Here is a 22177-nt window from a genome sequence, read left to right on the forward strand (position 1 = left end):
CTTACATTATCATATAGAAGAAACAACACATCGGAGGATACTTCAAAAGCATCGGAATTTCGTGAACCATACTGAAATGCATTATTCGGCTTAATGTGCACATTAGTATGTCCAGATTTGGATGCAAATTTCCTTGGAGTACCAGTACTGTATTATCTCATGTTTGGTTCTTTATTATGGCATAATGCCATGCGTGCACTTCAAATGCAGCGCACTGTTGAAAGTAGCCAACGCTGTGAAATTAAACACTTTGTTTCAAAAAACTGACTGCCTCAGCAGAAAAGATTTAATAAAAGCCAAATCTCTTTAGCAAACCGACAAAAATAACTTCACTGTTCTGCAAGGCTATTAATGCTTGACTGTCAGAAAGGTGGAAATAAAATCTGAAACTAATAACATATTTCAGTCTTCCGTAATTATGCGAACATATTTTAATTTATTTGCTATGTCCCGGCAACAAAAATCCGTTTTGTTTCCATTTAACGTGAGAGCAATAAACGAAGAGGGAACAACAAAATCACTGAACGTAAACACAGGTCACGTGGAGACGACCCACCTCCCCACTGCAACTCAGACTGCTCTGTGGATTAGCTTCAGATCTATGATATTTCCGAACCGGGACAATACTAGATACTGGCACCTAGCCACACTTCTGTAACCAGAAGCAACTGCGCGAGCCCAAGAGCCCGCCCGTAACTGCTCAAACGAATCTAATTCAAACGGTTGTCACGTCATGCTCATCGGAGGCAATTTGTTGTTATGAAGCATTGCATAGTCTTTCTAAAGCCTTTGACACACTTTGCTGTTGGCAGACACTTGTCTGAGCACTGTGTTTTGTTGTTGTATATGCCGCATTTCCTTTGCACCTTAAATTTCATTTCCATTTTCCTTTTTGCTCTCGTTCGTGGTTTGTTGCTGCAGAATTGTTCTGCAGTAGCGGGATACAGTAATATCATTTGTTAGAGTATCAGTGCTTACCAGTCAAAATCACAAAAATTTAACTGAAAACTACAACAATGAAAAATTCCCGGAATTCTAAACAATTCCTGGGTGTTTCCCGGATCTCCTGGTTGTCCCGGGTCGTATGAACCCTGGACAAGCAGTACGTAGTTCAGCTTCAGCCAGGCCACGTAATAACCTACGATGTGCTGCGATTCTCCTATCCTTACTGGACTGTAGTAGCATTTCCTTCTCTCTACAACCGACAGTGGGACGGATTTATTTCTTCCTGTTCAAAATTTCATTTCATTGAATAACTGACTTAAAAAATAGCTAAATGGAATAACTTTGGCTTTCAAGTCTATGAGCGCTTAACAGTGCCTCAAACTGAAAAAATAGATGGTTTTTGTTGGGTTTTCTGTGTATGTGCCCAGTTACAGTATTTCTGATAAATTCAGGTCTGTTTATCATCAGAAATATTAGAGAATACCTCAAAATTAAGTGTGTTTCATCACTGCTCATGACGCATAGTATAACAGCACATAGATCCTTGGCCTTGTCACTCATTCTAAACACCTGAGTCTTTCAGCCCACAGTTGGTGAGTTTTACAACACCACCAGGAAAGTTTTTGCACTACATTCTCCAAGTTTTCCCTGAAGCATTCTGCCAGCTTCACTACTGGGTATGTGATTTATAAAAGCTTCTCTTTTTTATGGTGTTTGACCTTTTCTGGCACTTACCTTCAACACAAAACCATTCCATTATTGCATTTGTGTAACAACTTACAACTGTGTTAGAAACAAAATTTAGCATACTTTTAAAATATGTATTGTATTTGAATATAAAAGTACACTAAGTTAAACAACAAATTCGTTTTCCAAAGCATTGCATATTTGTTATCAAGTTTGTAAATTGATTTGTTGTAATAATATAATTATGACATAAAACAGAACTGAAAAGTGCTGTACTTCTATCAGCCTTTGTAAGTCTGTGCGTGTGTTATCACCTAATACACAGATTACTTTTTTTTATTCACAAAGCAGCAGATAATTCTCAAAACGTAAATGTCATCAGTCAAAGTCATAACTGAGACAAAAGATTGTATATCGTAAATACAATAATATAAATGCTAACACAAAAAACAAGAGTCAATATTTTGAAATATTGAAATGGCTGATAGATATATAAATTTATCAAATGAATCACATACATAATGTGTTCCTACAGAAATTAAATGATACACTGAATAGACACAGAAAAAATGGAAGTGATCGATGCAGTCAGTCCCTAGGAAAATGCAAGTGATAAGTAAAATGAAAAACGACACTTGTGAGACTAGCGAAGCTGTAACACACTGTGAAAAGTAACAAACTGGTACAGGTTGACTGAAATGGCAGTACATGTGCCTCCTAATGGAGAAATGGGGTACACTCAAAACAAATGTAGCACTGTAAGGACGCATCATTTTCATTTTCCTCAACTCGGTTCGCTGCTGGAATCTTATTCTCAGTTCTTGAGGTGGCTGAATACCGTCAAATGGCATCGCTACATCCTTATATAAAACGAAATTTTCTATTGTCTTTCTGAAAAATGGCACACTTACTGGGTGATGTCTGTAAAGCACTTGTTTCACTGGCTGAATTCTAGCATCCAGTAGTGTAGGGAAGGAATCCATTTAGATATTGCATTCTTATTTACAACTAATTTTGTAGAATAACCCAAAAATAGCTTTAAACATAGATTTTAAGAAGAAGTTGAAGAAGAATGTTGTGCAGTCTTACAACTTAAGAAAATTTTTCTTTTATAAACAAAAGCCGTAATAGCTTGTAGACCTACGTAAGTGTTGTGTAGTTTTATGCAATACTCAACCAGGAATTCTATCCATCCAGTTATTTTAACTCTTAAGAGCTGTAGTGCTTTACAAACGTCAACCGGTAAGTGTGCCATTTTTCAGAAAGGCAATAGAAAACTTCCTTTTATATAAGGAGGTAGTGATGCCATTTGACGGTATTCAGCCACCTGAAGAACTGAAAATAAGATTCCAGCAGTGAACCGAGCCTGCGTGAGTTGAGGAAAATGAAAATGATGCGTCCCTACAGTGCTACATTTGTTTTGAGTGTACCCCATTTCTCCATTAGAAGGCACATATACTACAGCTAGTAGTTACAGTTATGTAACACTTACAAGACACACCATGTTACTGGAGGCCAAAATAATTCATTGTTCCATTGCGGGCAGAAGAAGCCGTGGAGATGTCCAACGAAATGTGTAAAAGCAAATAGTATGAACTGCAAATTTACTCAGATCTGTGAATTACATTGCACTGATTCACTGTTAAGTATTTCTGAACATTAGCTTCACACCACAAAGGGGACACAAATGTTTCCATTCACAGAGGTACTTGATTATTTTCTGATTAGACCCTGATTATAATCTGAGACCTCTGCATACAATTGGTTTCTTTTTACAGTCCGATGCTGAAAGTTACACTCGAGTGGTGGTGCACATATAATCCTACTCGAGAAATTTGAGTGTCCGAGCAATAAGTATAAACGATCAATGAAATATGTAGCCAACACGATCTATCTATTCGCAGATCACCCATGACAAACAAGCAAACAAAACCAGTTAAAACAGCTAAAAATAAATGCTATGTGAATGAAGTGTCTGGCAAGTATTATCTGCTTTTTGGAGTTATCTAAGGACTTAAAAATGGTTTTGCATGCAAATAAAGATGACAATACTATTAACTCAAGTCATAAAAAAACTAACACGATACATGTTTATAATACTATGTTCCTACTTTAAAAGCTACAAATAAACCTCGGAAAAATAATCCGTTACACAATAATCTTAACACTTGGACGTCATCCAGTTTGTTGCTATCAATGAGTGGTGCAAAATTACTATAAAGATCTTAATCGTAAAACTTAGTAAGGTGGCACATATAATACATGCAACAGCAGTTGGTGTATAGTTTGAACACAGGATAGCAGCTTGTTTCAAACACATACACCAGTCAAAATCAAAATATTTAAGTTGCCTCAGGTCACATTTCACTAAAAAATATACACTGGAAAATTCACATGAAGAATGTTAGTAAGGTCACACACCTGCATACTACAACTTAAATGCGGACTCAGCCCACATGTCATATGGGGAACTGCATGTGAATAAATTAATGAAGTAATACATACAATATGCTAAACTTGAACAATGCGTACATGCCTTGTCTGCACACTGAGTTCAGTAGTTTGTTTCAAATACGTCTTTACACTAAAATCTTAAAGGCGATTCAACACACACATATCACTAAAACATCTCAAATGAAACATTACATTTTAATAGCTCAATGAAAGGTCAAACTGCGAAGCAGTATGGATGCACAGTTTGAATACTGAGATAATGCTGATGTTAGCATTCCCCCCCACCCATATACATTGATGCACACTGGCATACTACAGTGTTAAAGTTGTCTCCGAGCACAAATCATTAAATCACATAAAAAAGAAAATTCCACATGAAGAACTTAGTGTGATGTGGCATATATTTTATATTAAACTTAAAAAAATGAATATGTGTTGTCTCAGGTTAGTAGTTTACTTCCAATACATCAGCATACTGCATCACTGCAATCGAGTTCACGAGGACTGTTCCCTCGGGCTCGGGGTACTCGAATTTGAAGAAAATGTGGTTTCCTGGCTGCTCAGTATGCTATACGATGCAGTCAGCAACGAATTAGCTGCCATCGAATTAGCTGCAGGGGAATTTCCTTCTCTGCTGATGTCCGCACGGTGTATACTTGGCGTCTACAACACAAAACGTGTCAGGCAGGAAATCTGATATGTGGAAAAATCGCATGAGAAAAATAGATTGCCTGTGTATGCCACATTATATGAAGAGTCAGCAATAAGTACCTTCAAGATTTGAGAATACGACTTTCTACAGCTACTACTACTACTACTACACACACACACACACACACACACACACACACACACACACACACGCACACACACACACACACAAAGATGTCACCACATTTTTTAATACAGCTTACAGTGTTGTGACAAATGTCAATACAATACTACGAACACACCTGGACAAAATATTGCCCAGGCAAACTTAATTATAATTGCTCACGGTCAATTCAGATAGTGTGGTTTCGGAAGTGCTAAAACACAATATCTTCAATGTAAGCTCCGAAAAATAAAAATCACGTCAAATCATGTGGATGGATGTGGAGCGTGTAGGTCACAATGGAAATTACATCTGCTTTAAACACACTAACTACAGTTTCACAAAGACACATTTACAGAAATGCAACAGTGTTTGTTACTGAATACACAGTAAGAGCTCAGACTTACCAAGTGCAAGCTGTACACTACATACAAAATTTATATCCTCTGCAAAGTGTTATGTCTGCTAGAGTTCCTCACTGTTATCTGATACTAAATTTTCACCTAAATCTCACAAATGGCTCACATTTAGTAATATCGAGGGTGCGAAAGACACACCGTGCCACAGCAGCAATTATGACACAAAATTTGTAGAGATCCTCTGTTTTGTACCAGAAACTGAAACTGCCTGAGAGACAGGAGAGACAAGTAAAGCCTAGGTATTTAAAAATTCCATAAAATCATACACTTCAAACAATATGTAGTACACAGTCCAAGATTATTTTGAGAACACAGAATAGGGTCGGTAAATAATTAACAGGAATTATTAGTAAATACCTCTGTCATTCTACAATATACAGTAAAATATGATACAGTGTACCATATAATAAAATTGTATGCGCAAGACACATGATGAGTAATATAAGTCTTTCCACTTTCAAAAGTTCTAAGTGTCTTTTACATGTGGAGGAATGTTGACTCTGACTTTAAGAATGCCAGGTGGGAAGACAAAACCAAATGAGTGAGTCAGATAGATAAAGAAATAAAGTGTGTGTGTGTGTGTGTGTGTGTGTGTGTGTGTGTGTGTGTGTGTGTGTGTGTGAGAGGGGGAGAAGGGGGTGGGGGCTGAGTTTCGCCTAGGTTGGCGACGTGCTTTCGCCCTGCGGACCCTTGCTTGCTCACTTTTCTGGTTTGCCCTCATCTGCGGTACGGTAGTTGCTACCCACTTCGCAGATTCGCTTGCTTCCTGTTTGTTTCACCACGGCTTCGCAAAGAGAACAACCTTCGCTGCCTGAGCTTTTACAATTTCAGACGCAACAGGTGACGCAGTTGCCCGCAGCGATGCAAGGACTAGTGCAAGCAAACACGCCGCCGTCGCTGGCACCCCCACCACCAACACCAGCACCGCCGTTCCGATGCTTCAACCCTGGGACAGAATGTTGGGATGAGTACTGGGCGCAGCTTGAAGCACACTACGAGGCCTACAAAATTGCAGGTAATGTGCGGCTGCCTTTCCTTATTGCCCACACTGGTGTGGAACTGTATCGCGTGTTAGTGAAACTCTTCCTGCATCCCACCCGGAAGAACAGTTATATGACGACGTGCTCCGCAAGTTGGATGCACATTACGAGGACAGTGTCAATGTCATCGCTGCGCATTATAAGTTTTTTTGCCTGCGGTGTGAATCTGGTCAGACTAACCACTCGTGGATTGCAGACTTGTGAGGGCTTACATCCGACTGTGACTTCCAGTGTGCCTGCGGACTGTCCTACGGAAATGTAATGGTCAGAGACGCTACCGCACAAAGTGTGACGGGTCATCGCCTCCGGGAACAGATCCTCAAATGTAAGAACCCTACTTTGCGTGAAGTGTTAGATTTGCTGGATCGCCAGGACACGTTGGGCAGGGCGAATTCCGCGTTCGACGCAACGCCAAGTGTGTGCGTGCTTAGTGCTTCTCACAACAGACCCGCGCACTGCGCTTTGCCACGGCCGGCTCCGCCGCACTGCAAGCAGGTGCGTAAACAATGTGCTCACCATACTACCGTGCCTAGACTCAAACCTTTCAGTGCTCATCCCCGGGACAAGTGCCCCTCCCGTAGGGCTCGGTGTTTTCTCTGTAACAAAACAGGTCATGTTCAAGCCGTGTGTTCCAAATGGAACTCTCACCCCACATACGTGTCAGGTTCGCGTAATTCGAAGCGGCACCGCCGCAATGGCTCTCGCCGTGGAACTGCCTCTGAGCAACCTATGGACGTTAATGCTATTTTTGAACAGGCTTCTACACCACGTGCTTCTCCCACCGGTCAGGTGCCTAGCCAGACTTCCTCCGACACTCTCAATTGCATTGAGTGCAGTGCACGCAAACTATTTGTGAGTCTCCGCATTGCTGGACATGCTGTGCGTTTGCAGTCAGATACTGGTGCTTCGGTTTCTTTTCTGAATCACATATGCACTGCTTGGCTCACCGCCGCTCGCTTCCCAAGCTGACTGCTTTCACAGGACAAGAAATTTCGTTGCTTGGTGTGTGTAGTGTACAGGCTACGTACGGTGCCACCACCAGAACAGTGACTTTCCACAATGTTCACGTGATGCTACAAACATTTTCAGACTGGAATGATTTGAAGTTTTTGGCCTCTCGGTGCAAGACAATGTCCTGTCCGTCTCAGATAGTGACCATAACGACAGTGTTGACTCCCTTTGTGTGTCGTTTAGTGAACTTTTCTCCGACGGCTTGGGCTGCGCTTCTAATTTCGCTGCGTATGTTGTAGTTAGAGACGATGCTATACCTGTGTACTGGCGCACTCGCCCGGTCCCGCATGTGCAACGCGACGCAGTAGCTGCAGAACTCATGCATTTGACAGACGTTGGAGTCCTGGAACCCGTGTCTGCCTCTCCCTGGGCGTCACCGATAGTGTGTGTTAAGAAACCTAATGGTTGACTCCGCATTTGTACAGATTTTAAGTATATAGTGAACCCCAGACTGTTGTTGCTACTTTTCCTTTGCCACACTCTGCGAACATATTTGATAAGATGGGTGCAGGTAAGTATTTTTCTATGATTGATTTGAGAGACGAGTACTTCCAGATTCCGCTCGACGACTCGTTGCTGCGCTACTTTGTCATAAATATTCACTTGGAACTGTTCAAGTTTCGCCGGCTTCCTTTCAGTTGTGCTTCGGCGCCAGCTATTTTTCAGTCATATTTGCAGCAATTGTGTGCTACGGCTCCAGGGTGCTCTAATTATCTAGATGATATTGTAGTGTTGGGTCGCACCCTGAAGAACATTTGCAGAACTTGAAAACTTTGTTTAGTGTCCTTTCACAGGCTGGTCTCAAATGTAACAAGAGCGTGCAAGTTTTTTCGGACTAAGATAGAATACTTAGGCCATGTGATTAATGGACAGGGTATCAACCTCTTCCCGTCGCATCTCCGTGCGATCAGAGACTTGCCGGCACCTACGAACTTGAAGGAACTCCAATCTGTGTTGGGAAAAATTACTTATTATATTCGCTTCATTCCTAACACTGCTAAGATAGCAGCGCCTCTGCATTGCCTCCGGCGTAAGAATGTGCCTTTTGTGTGGTCTCCGGATTATGACGCTGCTTTCCGCCAGCTCAAATCTGCGTTGCTCAGTGATCAATGTTTGGTTCCTTTTGATCCCTCGCGGCCTGTGGTTTTGGCTGCCAATGCGTCCTCGCACAGCATCGGTGCAGTTCTCTCGCACGTGTACATTCAGTCGATCACCCAATGGCATTTACCTCCAAATTGCTCAATTCGGCACAACAAAACTACTCTCAGATAGAAAAGGAAGCTCTAACTATTGTCTATGGAGTCACCAAGTTCCACGATTTTTTGTGCAGTCGGAAGTTCTATCTGGTTACCAACCACAAGCCTTTGACATCGTTGTTCCACCTGTCCAAGTCCGTTAAAGCTGGTACGGAGCAGAAATTGCAACATTGGGCAGTGTTTCTGTCCGAGTACAATTACGAAAGTTTGTACCGGCCTACGGCTCAACATGGCAATGCCAGCGTGTTGTCTCGTCTTCCTATTGGTCCGGACGATGCCTTTGACTCCTCTGAAGTGTCGTGTCTCTACGCTGAGTCACAAGACGCAGAGTTTGCCGACGGTTTTCCGGTTGACTCCCGTCGTATTGCTTCCGCGACCTCTGCCGACACTTCTCTACGCCTAGTTTTGCAGTGCATCCGTACGCAATGGCCGCTGTCTGCTTCACAAACTCCTGACCCCTGATTCAGCGTTATTTTGCACAATGCCATAATCTGTCAGTTCACCGCGGTGTTCTATTACTCCGAACGGAAAATGATCAATCCATTGTTGTGGTACCTCATTCTTTGCAGTTGGAAATTCTCCACCTTCTTGGTTGGTCACCGGGGTATTGTGAGGACAAAACAGCTCACGCGACATCATTGCACCTAGATTGGTATTGATCGCAACATTGAAGATTTCCTCACAACTTGTCAGTGTTGCGCGGAGCTTTGATCTGCTCCCCGCCAATAGTTCTTTGCGCGGCTGACTCCTAATGCACCTTGGCAGCGTCTCTTTGTTGATTTATCGAGTCAGTTCTGGGATGCCCACTGGTTGATTGTTATCAATGCTTACAGCAACTTCCCCTTGGTTGTCCCGACGGTTTCCACTACCTCGGTGAGTACCATTTGGACGTTGCGGTCGATTTTCTTCTGTCTGGAGGGTCTGCCAGAAGTGCTTGTCTCCGACAATGGCTCCCAGTTTGTCTCCAAGCATTTTGAAACATTTTGTTCTGCCAATGGCATTCGCCATCTGACTTCCGTCCCGTTCCACCCAAAGTCGAACGACAAGGCTGAACAGTTCGTACGAACATTCAAATCACAGATGACTAAGTTGCGCACTACGCACTCTTACAAGCGTGCTCTTTGGACCTTTCTGTCGTCCTACCGCTCCCAGCCGTGTAGTACTCACTCCCCAGCTGAACTGCTTCAAGGTTGTGCCCACAGGTCACTTTTGCAGTTACCTTCGCCACTTGCTTCCACTGCGTCGCCTCCTTCCAGCTTCATGCCGCATGTTATGGTCTTCTACAGAGTTTTTACGGGCAGGCGGTGTTGGAAGCAGGGGCAAATTGTTCGCTTGCTCAGCCATGCTCTGTATCTTGTTTCTGGTCTGTCCGGCTTGGTCAAGTGGCACAGGAACCAGTTACAGTTGCACCACCTTCTGGTTTCTGCCGCCCCCTCTTTGTCGGAAGATGCTGACATGTCGCAGTCTCCCTCCGAGCCCGCGCTGCTGCCGTGGGTGGCGTGTTCCCTGGAGCGCATACTGCGCATGCACCGTCACTCTCGGCGCGTGGCCAGCGCGCCCCTTCTGCGCACGCGCCTCGATCGCCGTTGCTGCCAGCGGCCACCGCCGCCTGTCCACTGCGGCCTCCATGCCAGCCGACCGCCGGACGCCACCCCCGACGCTGCCCTCGCCACTCCTGTCCCCTTTGGGCGTACCTGGGGGTGGTGTCCAGTCTGAGGAGGTTTTTGTACCGGGTTTTTCCTTTGCTCCCTCGCGTGAATGTGGTACTGCGGGCAGGCAGTCATCCCGAGCAGTCCCTCTGTCCGCCCCTCAGTTCTGCAGCCCCCAGGTCCCTCCTCTTGACGTCGCAAGCCTTATTCCACGACGCTGCAACGTTTTGGGGGCGAGGGGTGCAGTATCATTGCCACAGATACTATTACAACACCGCACCAACACAAGGTTAGCAGCACATCGTCTGCTGAGCACAGCGCACTCTAGCGGGCTGTGCAGCTCGACAGAACTGGAGTGCGCCTTGTTCACTTCTTATTTAAATTTCAACCTAGTCAGACGCACTTTCATAACCAGCCCACAGCCAGTTGTGTAAAGTTTGCATTGATTCTCTGAGGAGGGCCCATCAGGCGCAGTCCTTGAGAATATGTTGTATTAGTTCACGGTATTCCATGTTACGAGATTGTCAGTTCATAGCCGCAGCTGCCGTCTTACTAACTACTGAAGATAAGTAATTTCATTGTACTATGTATTTCTTGAATAATAATCCTTCTCTCTAACAGTGTGCCGTACCGCATATTATTGCAACCTGGACTCCTTCAGCTCGTATCAACTCGGCCTCCTACTTATTTGCATTTAGTAACAAGCTGAAAACACCCACGCGTTTTGTGCATCTAAACAGTGAGACACAATACTATTGCGATTATTTGTCAATTGATATGAAGCTTATGTCTATACAGATGTCATCGGTGATCTTGCAGCTCTCAATGAATGAAGTTATAATTACATCTAGACCTTTCGCTGCGTACAGGTGTTGATAAATATAAATGGGGACAGTTGAAAAACGTGTGCCCCGACCGGGGCTCGAACCCGGGACCTCCTACTTGCAAATCCAGACGCTCTAGCCGTCTGAGCCACCGAGGACACAGACGATTGTCTGACTGCAGGGACTTATCTCTGGCACGCTTCCCGTGAGACCCACACTTCCAACTTTCTATCCGCACACTACATTTGTAGTGCCCCTGCCCACCGTACTCGTCATTCGTGGTAGCCAATCTACCGAATCCCGTAAGAGTTCAGGCAATGTGAATGCATCCACACTGAAGATGATCACTGGCCAGTAAGCCTTACCTATAAGAAGCTCGTATCTGTACAGCAATCATTGGTGATCTTGCAGCTCTCGAAGAATGAAGTTACTGTTGCCAGTATTTTCTCTAATATGCACGCCTCTATTTTTGTCCTATGCCAAAGTAAATCTTTCATGTTAAAAAGGACTGTTGAAATTCCCACCACAAACGTCCCTGTATTAACCGCCTGTATCAACTTCTGTGAGATAACTTCTTCATCTTTTTTCTGCACTTAGTACACTCAGTTACCTGTATACAATGTCATTCCCACGGCACATTCAATATCTTATTTACTCAATTTAATGAAAATTCATCTCTCAGTGCAAATAAATCGTCAAAATTGTGAGAGCAGAATTATTCAGATGGTGAAATTCTGAGCACTTCTGACAGGCACGCATGAAGGTAGAGAAAACTATTCCTAGGAACTGTGAGACCCTTCCTGACCGAGGAAAGAGGAACAGCAAAGGAGAGGCCAGTCACTGAGATGCCAGGTGGAGACAAATCGACCAGTCATTGCGCACCAGTGTTTAAGAAGGGTAGTAGGAGTAATCCATCTAACTACAGACCTATATCATTGACGTCGGTTTGCAGTAGGGTTTTGGAGCATATACTGCATTCAAACATTATGAATCACCTCGAAGGGAACGATATATTGATACCTAATCAGCACGGTTTCTGCGCAGTTCATAGTAATAGACGGCAAATCATCGAGTAAAACTGAAGTGATATCAGGTGTTCCCCAGGGAAGCGTGCTGGGACCTCTGCTGTTCCTGATCTATATAAATGACCTAGGTGACAATCTGAGCAGTTCTCTTAGGTTGTTCGCAGATGATGCTGTAATTTACCGTCTAGTAAGGTCATCCGAAGACCAGTATCAGTTGCAAAGCGATTTAGAAAAGATTGCTGTATGGTGTGGCAGGTGGCAGTTGACGCTAAATAACGAAAAGTGCAAGATGATCCACACGAGTTCCAAACGAAATCCGTTGGAATTCGATTACTCGATAAATAGTACAATTCTCAAGGCTGTCAATTCAACTAAGTACCTGGGTGTTAAAATTACGAACAACTTCAGTTGGAAAGACCACATAGATAATATTGTAGGGAAGGCGAGCCAAAGGTTGCGTTTCATTCGCAGGACACTTAGAAGATGCAACAAGTCCACTAAAGAGACAGCATACACTACACTCGTTCGTCCTCTGTTAGAATATTGCTGCGCGGTGTGGGATCCTTACCAGGTGGGATTGACGGAGGACATCGAAAGGGTGCAAAAAAGGGCAGCTCGTTTTGTATTATCAGGTAATAGGGGAGAGAGTGTGGAAGATATGATACGCGAATTGGGATGGAAGTCATTACAGCAAAGATGTTTTTCATCGCGGTGAGATCTTTTTACGAAATTTCAGTCACCAACTTTCTCTTCCGAATGCGAAAATATTTTGTTGAGCCCAACCTACATAGGTAGGAATGATCATCAAAATAAAATAAGAGAAATCAGAACTCGAACAGAAAGGTTTAGGGGTTCGTTTTTCCCGCGCGCTGTTAGGGAGTGGAATAGTAGAGAGATAGTATGGTTGTGGTTCGATGAACCCGCTGCCAAGCACTTAAATGTGAATTGCAGAGTAGTCATGTAGATGTAGATGTAGAATATAGACGAACATAGCTTTGGTCTAGAGATAACAGATAGACAGTGAGAGAAGAAAAGATGAATTAATAGAGAGAGAAATTGAATAAGCAGTGCAGTTACAAACTAGGAGGAAAGTGGAAGAGGAAATGAGGGAACCACAAGGAAAAGTAAGAGGGTGGGCTGGTAGAAGGGAGGAAGAAAGTAAAAAGGAAATACTTGAGTAGATAAGTTCTATCAACGAAAACAGTTGGGAGGACTGTAACAAGAGATTCAGTCCAGAAAAATGTCAATGGGAGAGGGGGGTGGGTGGAAATGTCAGAGGAAGAGCTCTTGCCTCCAGAGTTGAGGGAAGCTAGTATCGGGGGATGTAGCTGCAGTCGGCCCTCGAGTCCCTTACATCGTGCAACCGTGACGGGTGCCTTGAGACGAACAGTTTTTCTACAGCCATTTGTGCACTCGGACAGTTTACTGGTGGTCCCACATATACAAAACACTGTGTAGCACACACGAGATGGTGGTTTTACAAGTTGCCCTGCCTTTGATATTGTAGGATTTACCAGTGGCGGGGACGGAGGAGATGGTAACGGGTAGATGGACTTGTCATGTTTTACAGTGGGTATGACTGCAGCATCAGAAACCTCGGGCAAGGAACAAGGAATAATGGTCTGGAAATGTCACAATTTGGTAAAGATGTTACACAAGTTAGGAAGATGGCAATGCTGCGGGGAGGATATCAGGGACGGAGGCTCTCATACTGCGACTCGGCACCTGTAATTACACATCTCTGTTTCTGTTCTTCCATCCCCAGATATGCACCATGGCAACGTCAGTCTACGTGTGTTCCTGTCTGCAGATGTTTTAACTTGATCTCCGTGGTGTGACAAATTTTAACTATACATCTCTTGTTTGTGTAGGTCCTTGTAATTTGTGATGATATGTACCACAACCTTTTGCTGCTCTTGCAGATTCACAAATATTTGCTTGAAATCCTTTTATGTTGTTTATATTCTGTTCTGTCATGATTTGCATTGGATCCATATGTAATCACTCATTGTAAATAAATGTATCTTTTTTTATGTCTTGGTATGCAAAATGGGCTCTACCCTTACTCTCATAACACTGTCTCATATAATTATCACTGGACGAAAGAGCACTTAGATAAGTGACAAAGATGACACCGCTAAAATGTGCATTTTATGTCTTGAGCTAATGTGACACTTTAGCCATAGAACTGGACATTGGTACACATGCTGAATAATTTTAATTTACAGTGAGTCCCATGTCCATTCATCAGCTTCCATTGGCTAGTATATTTCGTCAAGACTGCTTATGCCTGCTACCTTGTTACCATGAACGGGATTTCATCATCTGTACCAGACACAGCTGTAGAGAGACCGTCACTCTCGTGAAGTTACAATTGTCGACAAACTTCTGGAAGCACTTCACATCAGGTTCGTCTTTCGAGAGCATCTACTGAAGTTTGTTAACTATAACTTCTCAAAGACAACTTCAAATTGCTGGTGTTGAAGTTAATCACCTTTGTGTGTGTGTGTGTGTGTGTGTGTGTGTGTGTGTGTGTGTGTGTGTGTGTGTGTGTGTGTAGTGGGGGCGGGGAAAGGGGTGGTGGGAGGGGCCTGGCAGTGTTAGACAATCCTAAAGTAGATTTCTGGAAACACATGGAACCAGATTTCCATGCACAGGTTGTGCAATTCCTGTTAATTATTGGCCAGTGGTTTGTAGGTGTAGACCTGGCATCAAATATTGTCCCAGGTGTTTTCCAGCAGGTCCAGATCAGGAGAAATGGTAACTGAGGCATCAGAGTGAGTTCACGATGATGCTCCTCAAACCACTGTAGCAAGATTCTGTTTTGTGGCACAGACAGTTATCCTACTGGCAGATGCGGGCAAATTTCCAACCTCTGCATCCTTTGACGAGGCATGATAATCGACACCTTGCCACATTTTTGCAGTTCTTCCACTCTTCGACCACTGCTCACAACAGTATAGTGTGAACGGAAGACCAGCTTCACAATTTCTGAGACATTCACTGCCGAGTTCCGGGCCGTAACTATCTGCCACTTGTCAATGTCATTAACGTAGGTGTATTTCGCCACAGGGCACGATTTGTAGTTAGATCAATACGCCCTTAGTCTCTGTTCGAAATAAGTACTTTCCTTACCGTGCCAGAAGCCAGCAGGGTCACCAGGTGGCATTTAAACTCGTGCTGGGCATAATATCTGGCTCGTCAGTGTATGTAAGTGAGTGTGACGGATACGAGAACATCACCTGCAGGAAGTACAGTTGCTTTGCAGACGAAAATTCCTTTACATTTTTGCTCGAGCCATTGGTTAGATCAGTAATTAACTGCAAAAGTTTGTAATTTACAGGAACAACCTTTCGTAGGTGACTGTGGCCAGAAAAAGTAGTCAGAAGCTGCACGGGAGACTTCCAGTTCATAACGATGACGTATGATGCATACGTCCGCGGAAAAGTGTGCCGCATCTGTTTGACACCAGCTGCTGAGTAGCTCCGCCAGCTGAACCTTTAGGAAATGTGGTGTTCCCGAAGTTACAACTTTCTCTCACTCTGTTTGTGACTGGAACATTTTATGTGTTTCAGAACAAATGTAGTGTACTTTGTTTCAAAATCTCTGTAATGAGATCATTTCAAATGTGAATTATTTACTTTTACATTCTTCTGATTTGTCATTCACCAACTAAAAGCAAAAGTAGCGATAGCATCGTAAATGCCAGAGTTTTTTTGCGAAAAATGTTGCGTAACTTTTCGATTTATTCACACTCTGCTGTACGATATTTGCATTTTCCCAACCCACCAAAAAATCACCCCATCCTCAGAACAGATGGGTCGTGTCGTCCTGGGGTACAACTCTTGGAATTTCATCTTCCAAAGGTAATGTTGACGAAACCATTCTGTCTCTTTATACGCTCAAAAGTTGATAACAATAAGACTACAGTAACATATAACTAAAAATGATGAAAGAAATTAACAATAAAGTTATATTAACAGTAGACGATTTTTCATGTTTAATGCATAAGCTGAATGAAAAGCTAGAGAAATAAATAGGAGTATAAAACCAGCACAAAGTGCGTCTGATGCACTAAATATGCAACCAATGTGGCTGTAAATGGAAGAGTGGTACGAGGGCTCTTCTGACTTATTTATAAAACCAATGCCTGTACTAATACAATTGCTTGACAACTAGTCACCTTCAAAAGAAGTAGCTCCATTGAGTGCCAATACACCTTTTCTATAAGGGTGCCTTAAAAAGTTCCCCAAAAGGAATAGAACAAAAATACTTACATCACTGAAACTTTTTTTAATTTTTCATTGTAGTCTCCGTATAGATTAATGCACTTGATCCAACAATGTTCCAGCGCCTTGATCCCATCTCGAAAATAAGTTTCCTCCAGGCCTGCAAAATAGTTGTCAACTCTGGCTATCAATTCTTCATCTGAAGGAGCCATATCAGGTAAACAAGGTGGGTGCTGCAACAATTCATACCTTAGTTCATCTAATTTTGCCACAGCGATAGTACTCGTGTGTGGGCATGCATTGTCTTGATGGAAAATGTCTTTCTTCCTTGCTAAACCTGGCCTTTTTTGTGTATCTTTTGTTGCAATTGGTCCAGGAGGTTAGCCCCAGTGGGGCTATAATCTAGAAACAGATTCCTCTTTGCATCCCATAACACTGATGCCATGACCTTTTCTGCCAAAGGAAGTGCTTTCTTTGGTGGCGCAGAATCAGCATGTTTCCACTGCTTTGACTGTTGTTTTGTATAGTAGTGCACCCAAGTTTCATCTGTGGTGACAAATTGGTGCAAAAAATCTTGTTCATTTCTCCTAAAACAGGCCAAACACTGTTCCAGTATGTCCATTCTCATTCTTTTTTGATCCAGCATCAAGAGTCGAGGCACCCCATCTTGCAGACAAGTTTGTCATTTCTAATTCTTCAGTTAAAATTTGATACGACCTTTTAGATGACATCTGGGAACTGTGAGCAATTTCGCGCACTTTCAATTGGCGATCTTCCACAACAATTTTGTGCACTTTTGCATTGATTTCTAGAGCAGTGACACAGCTTGACAGACCACTGCACATATCATCATCTAATCTCTCCTGACCAAATTTATTTCATTTGTCCACTTGGTAACAGTTGAATATGAAGGAGCAGAGTCCCCCCAGTGGATTCTGGAAATCACATGATCACTGCTCGAATCGAAATTTTTTTTCCATCTTTGCTAATCACTATGCGGGAACAACAGAGCCATTTCACCGCCACAGCTCTCTTCCAAGAGCAGTGATGTGGCAGGTGTTTACAGGCAACAGTCCAATGAATATCACGTGAACAACTCATTGCGCTAGTGCTGACCTCTCCTGGTGGTTCTGAGAACTTTTCAAACCACCCTCATAATACCGCTACAACTGCTGGAATCATCATCAGAAAGTCACTTTCAGTTTGGTGCCCAGCTCCCGGGTCGAATTCTGTATAATGTCTTCCCTGTTCTGAAGTCTAGTCTCTTTCAGAGTATTTTTCAGTTTAGGAAAAGCCAGAAGTCACTCAGTTCTAGGTCACGGGAATAGGGAGGCTGGCAAACCATAGCCATGTCACGTTTGGGCAAAAAGTCCGAATTATTTGAGAACGACAAGTGGGTGCGTTATCATTGTATAGGTGCCGACTGTTTGGCACCCACTAGTCCAGCCATTTACGTCTCACCGCTTCAATGGGTCAACACAGAAACTCTAGGTAGTACTCATTATTGACAGTATCAGCTTCTGTGGTGTACTTGTGAGGGAGCAATAACAACGGTCAAGACAACATTCCCACTGTTGCAGACCTGCCTCACTTTTTGGGTCTCAGGGATGACGGATGCTTCCGTCGTGATGACTGGAACTTTGTTTCTGGGTTTTATCTGTAATCACAGAAGTCACTGCCAGCGATCACTGTGTTAAGAAAGTCAGGATTAATGTTAAAGTATTCACACCCTGTGCCATCTCGGAATGAAGTTGTCGTTTCTGCTCACTTGTTAGCAACTTCGGCAGAAATTTGGCCGAGAACCTCCTGACGTCAAAATATTATGTTAAAAAGGAACGAATGGATCTGATACTAATTTTAAACTCGTCTGAAAGTTCTTTGACCGTCATTCATCTATCCTGCTTCACCGAGGTTCTTAAGTTGTGAATAATGACCACATTCGTTGATGTTGAGGAACCTGAAAGTGCTTCACTCTTCACTGACAAGCAGCTGTCTTCAAAGTAGTTGTAGCACCTCTCTATCTGTGTGGTACCTATTTCTCTGTCCCAAAACACTTACCGAATCTTGCAGATTGTTTCGACTCGATAATTGCCAAGTGTAAAACAAAACTGGGAGCAATAACACTGTTCCACTTTTTCTGCCATTTTGCCACATCACAAAATCTGACATTCACTTGTCGACGGCTAGCCGGCGACCGACTGTTTCTGCAGACGTCAAAAAAAGAAATCGGGCAAGCACACTGTGTATGCCTACAAACAAAGAGAGCACGGGGGCTCCGATACCACTGTCAGTTCTGAAAATTCAAAAAATAGGGTCGTACTTTTTTGAACAGCCCTCGTATTAGCACTGTGGCACTGACACAGAGATTTTTTAATGCTTCAACGATTTGAAATATGACACTGACATGATGAGCAATGGAGAAACAGTGTGTTAGAGACAGGGGAACTGACTGACAGACCAGGGAACAGGCTCTGGAAATTAAACAAGGGAAATGGACGGTGAAGGCTGTAAAGACGTTTGTTACTGGATTCGAGAGATAATAAACTAACAAAAGCTGGGCAGAGAGCATTACAAAATTAGGAGGAGTACAGAAGAGTTTAGCTGAAGACCGTGATGTGTGAAAAAAATGTGCGAGGCCATCATCTTGCGCACGATTTCAAACGGCTGCGACTGCCGCTGCTGCTTCTCGTGATCGTACGATGCACAGAGAGAGAAAACACGTCAAAAACAGCAATTACTTTCAGAATCACACCACGACAGGGACTACCGACACGAAATTGGCCAAACAGGGAGCACCCAAATAGGGAGCAAACGTGCGGCGACATCATCCCGAGTGGCTGCCACTTTACGATACTCGATCAACTGCCGGTGGCAGGGAAGAACACTGCCGTAATCTCGTTTTCTCTTTCACTTTCACGCGTGGCTCGAATCCGTGGAACATTTTATAAGGCGGCAAAGGATCACTGTCTGTACCTGACATTTTCTAGGTTTGTCACTGTGTTTCTTTACGATTTTTGTGAACTGAACAATTCACTTACAACATTCACAGCAGCTTGTGGCCAATGCAGAAATCAATAACAGTATAAATGTGGTCAACAGAAGAAGAAACAGATGGTGACATACCTGCTGGAGATCCGGCAGCGGGCGCAGCTCGTTCGGAGACCTGGGACCGGGAGGACGGACCTGCCCGCATAGACGGGCGCCGTTGAAAGGAGCCGAGACCTTGGGGCTGCCGGCAGGATTTGGTGTTGAAGAGTTGGGAGGTCCACACGTTTTATTTGGCACGTGATCCACTGCCAATGCAGTCGTCTGTCCTCTTTTCTGTTGGGTATTGTGACGTAGTAATACGCGATTCACTGAAACACAGACGTTACACTTTACCCTTTTGTACTTTCAGAATTCTATCACTACGGGATGTTTCCTTGTAGCACTGTTCTGCACTCCTCTTGTACAAATGCAGACGGTGATGAAATGTGAGTATGTGGCTAGCACCCCCCCACCCTCCCTCTGAGAGAAAGAGAGAGAGAGAGAGATGCACAGAAAAAGAGAACTTTCAGAATTACCAAATTAGCCAGTGACTGGAATAAATATTACTTGTGTGTTGTGTGTGGGTGTGTGCTGTGTGTGTAATCTATAACCCTGAAGAAGCATTCATCAAAAAGCTTGCAAGGCAAGTCTTGTTAATGTTCCTGTGGTAACACAGTAGAAATTCTCTTAGTGAGTTCTTATCTCTACTTAGATTCCAGCAGGGTTTTCCATTACCATATTACACAATGAATATGTTATCATATTCAAACAATTCCACAAAGGCCTGCCCAGAAAGAAACCTCCATATGACTATAAGTAAAATACTGGAATAATTAAAGTGTATTTAATCTACGAATCTTAAAGCTGTAACTTTGTTTTACTTCTCTACATGACCACAGTTCCACTTGAGACTGCTGCAAGTTCTTCGAGTTCTCCATAAGACGCAAAGAGTTAGGGACTGAGCTATGCCTGCCAGGCAGTGTGTGGACAAACACCATTATGCAAAAGTACAATACTGGTTTCCAAAAAAACAAGTGGTATCCTAACTGTTTACTCACAAGTGTCTGATTGTTGACAGTCTGATGTGGCAACAGAAAATGGCAAAAAGAAAGCTGAAGTTTTAAATTTTGCATTTACAGAATCATTCACACAGGGAGATCATACAAACATACTATTGACTGATCATCACACAGATGTCGTGGCATAGAGAGGCAACTGAAAGAGTTGAAAATTAATAAGACATTAGATCTAGACAGAATTCCAATTCGGTTTTACAGAGCATACTCTACAGCACTGGCCCCTTACTCGGCTCACATTTATCATGAAACTCTTACCTGGCACCAAGTCCTGAGTGACAGGGCAAAAGAGCAGGTGACTCCTGTGTATGAGGAGGGTCAGAGAACAAATCTGCAAAATTACAGACCAAACTGCCCACTTCCTGCAACATTCTCTAACATTTTCTGAGCTCGAATAAAATAAATTTCCTTGAGACAGGAAAGCTCCCGTCCAGAAATCAGCACAGACTCAGAAAGCATTGCTCACGTGAAACTCGCTCGCCCTTTTCTCACACTGTATCCTGCAAGACACGAATGGAGGGCAACAGGCAGATTCCACATTCCTAGATTTCTGGAAAGTGTGTTCCACTGGAGACTGTTCACGATGGTCTGGGCGTACGTATTAAGATTCCTAAATATATGAGTAGTTCAGAGACTTCTTATCTAGTAGTCCGGAATGTTATCCTTGACAGCTGGTGTTCGTCAGAGACGAGGGAATCATCAGGAGTCTCTATGGAAGTGCGGGAGGATCAATCAAAAATGAACTGATGGACACGACGAGCAGCAATCTGCAAGTCTTTGGTGATGACACTGTAGTGTATGTGAAAGCGTCATCATTGAGTCACTGTATGAGAATACCAGATGATTTAGACTGGATTTCTGTTTGGTGTGATGGATGGTAGATGTCTCTAAATATTCAAAAATGTTAATTAATGAAGATGTGCAGGAAAAAACAACTCTGTAATTTTTTAATACAATATTAGTGGTTCGTTCCTCGACACAGTCACATCAGCTAAATGTCCAGGTGTAACCTTCAAAGTGATTTGAAATGGAGCGAACATGTAAGAATGGCAGTAGGTATTGTGAGTGATCGATTTCGGTTCATTGGGAGAAAATTAGGAAAGTGTAGCTCATAAAGACACCAGCTTGCAGAACTCTAATGTGACCCATTCTCGAGTACTGCTCAAGTGCCTAGTCCCCGACATGTCAGATCACGAGATGGCATCGAAACAATTCCGAGGTGGGATCCCAGATTTGTTACCGGTAGGTTCGATCGACAAGTGAATACTACGAAGATGCTCTGTGAACTCGAATGACAATCCCTGGAAGGAAGATGACGTTCTTTTCACACAGCATTAGTGGGAAAATTTAGAGAATTGGCATTTGCAGCTCACTGCAGAATGATTCTGCTGCCATCAACTTACATTTCATCTGAGTAGTTGAACAGGAACATATAGATTGTCGTTTTTCCTGTGATCTATTTGTGAATGGAACAGGAAAATAAATGGCTAGTAGTAATACAAGGTACTCTCTGACATGCATTGTATGGTATCTTCAGGATTTTTTTGTTAATTTTCTATTCCAATTTGTTGCTGTCTACAAACACAGAGGGACACATCTGCCATCATCATCAACATTCATCTTTTTCGTTTCTGACAAATGACCCCATTAATGCCCTCCACCTTGATTAGTCACATTTAGTCCACATACAGTACAAATGTCACAATGAATGTCAGCAGCTA

The 22177-nt window shown here is 43.1% G+C and overlaps 1 protein-coding gene across 1 annotated transcript in view; it reads right to left on the reverse strand.

The window, feature by feature from the left end:
* Positions 1-3067: 3067 nt before the first annotated feature.
* The window catches only part of LOC126293258 (uncharacterized), a 109640-nt gene continuing 90530 nt past the window's right edge, over positions 3068-22177 (reverse strand). The window contains exons 8-9 of the mRNA XM_049986374.1: positions 19477-19709; positions 3068-4749 (exon numbers count right to left, since the gene is read on the reverse strand). Of these exons, the coding sequence (XP_049842331.1) occupies positions 4582-4749; positions 19477-19709 (401 nt within the window). The 3' untranslated portion in view covers positions 3068-4581. The remainder of the gene's footprint in view (positions 4750-19476; positions 19710-22177) is intronic.

The sequence above is a fragment of the Schistocerca gregaria genome, chromosome 10, assembly GCF_023897955.1.
Source record: "Schistocerca gregaria isolate iqSchGreg1 chromosome 10, iqSchGreg1.2, whole genome shotgun sequence".
In the NCBI taxonomy this organism is placed as follows: domain Eukaryota; kingdom Metazoa; phylum Arthropoda; class Insecta; order Orthoptera; family Acrididae; genus Schistocerca; species Schistocerca gregaria.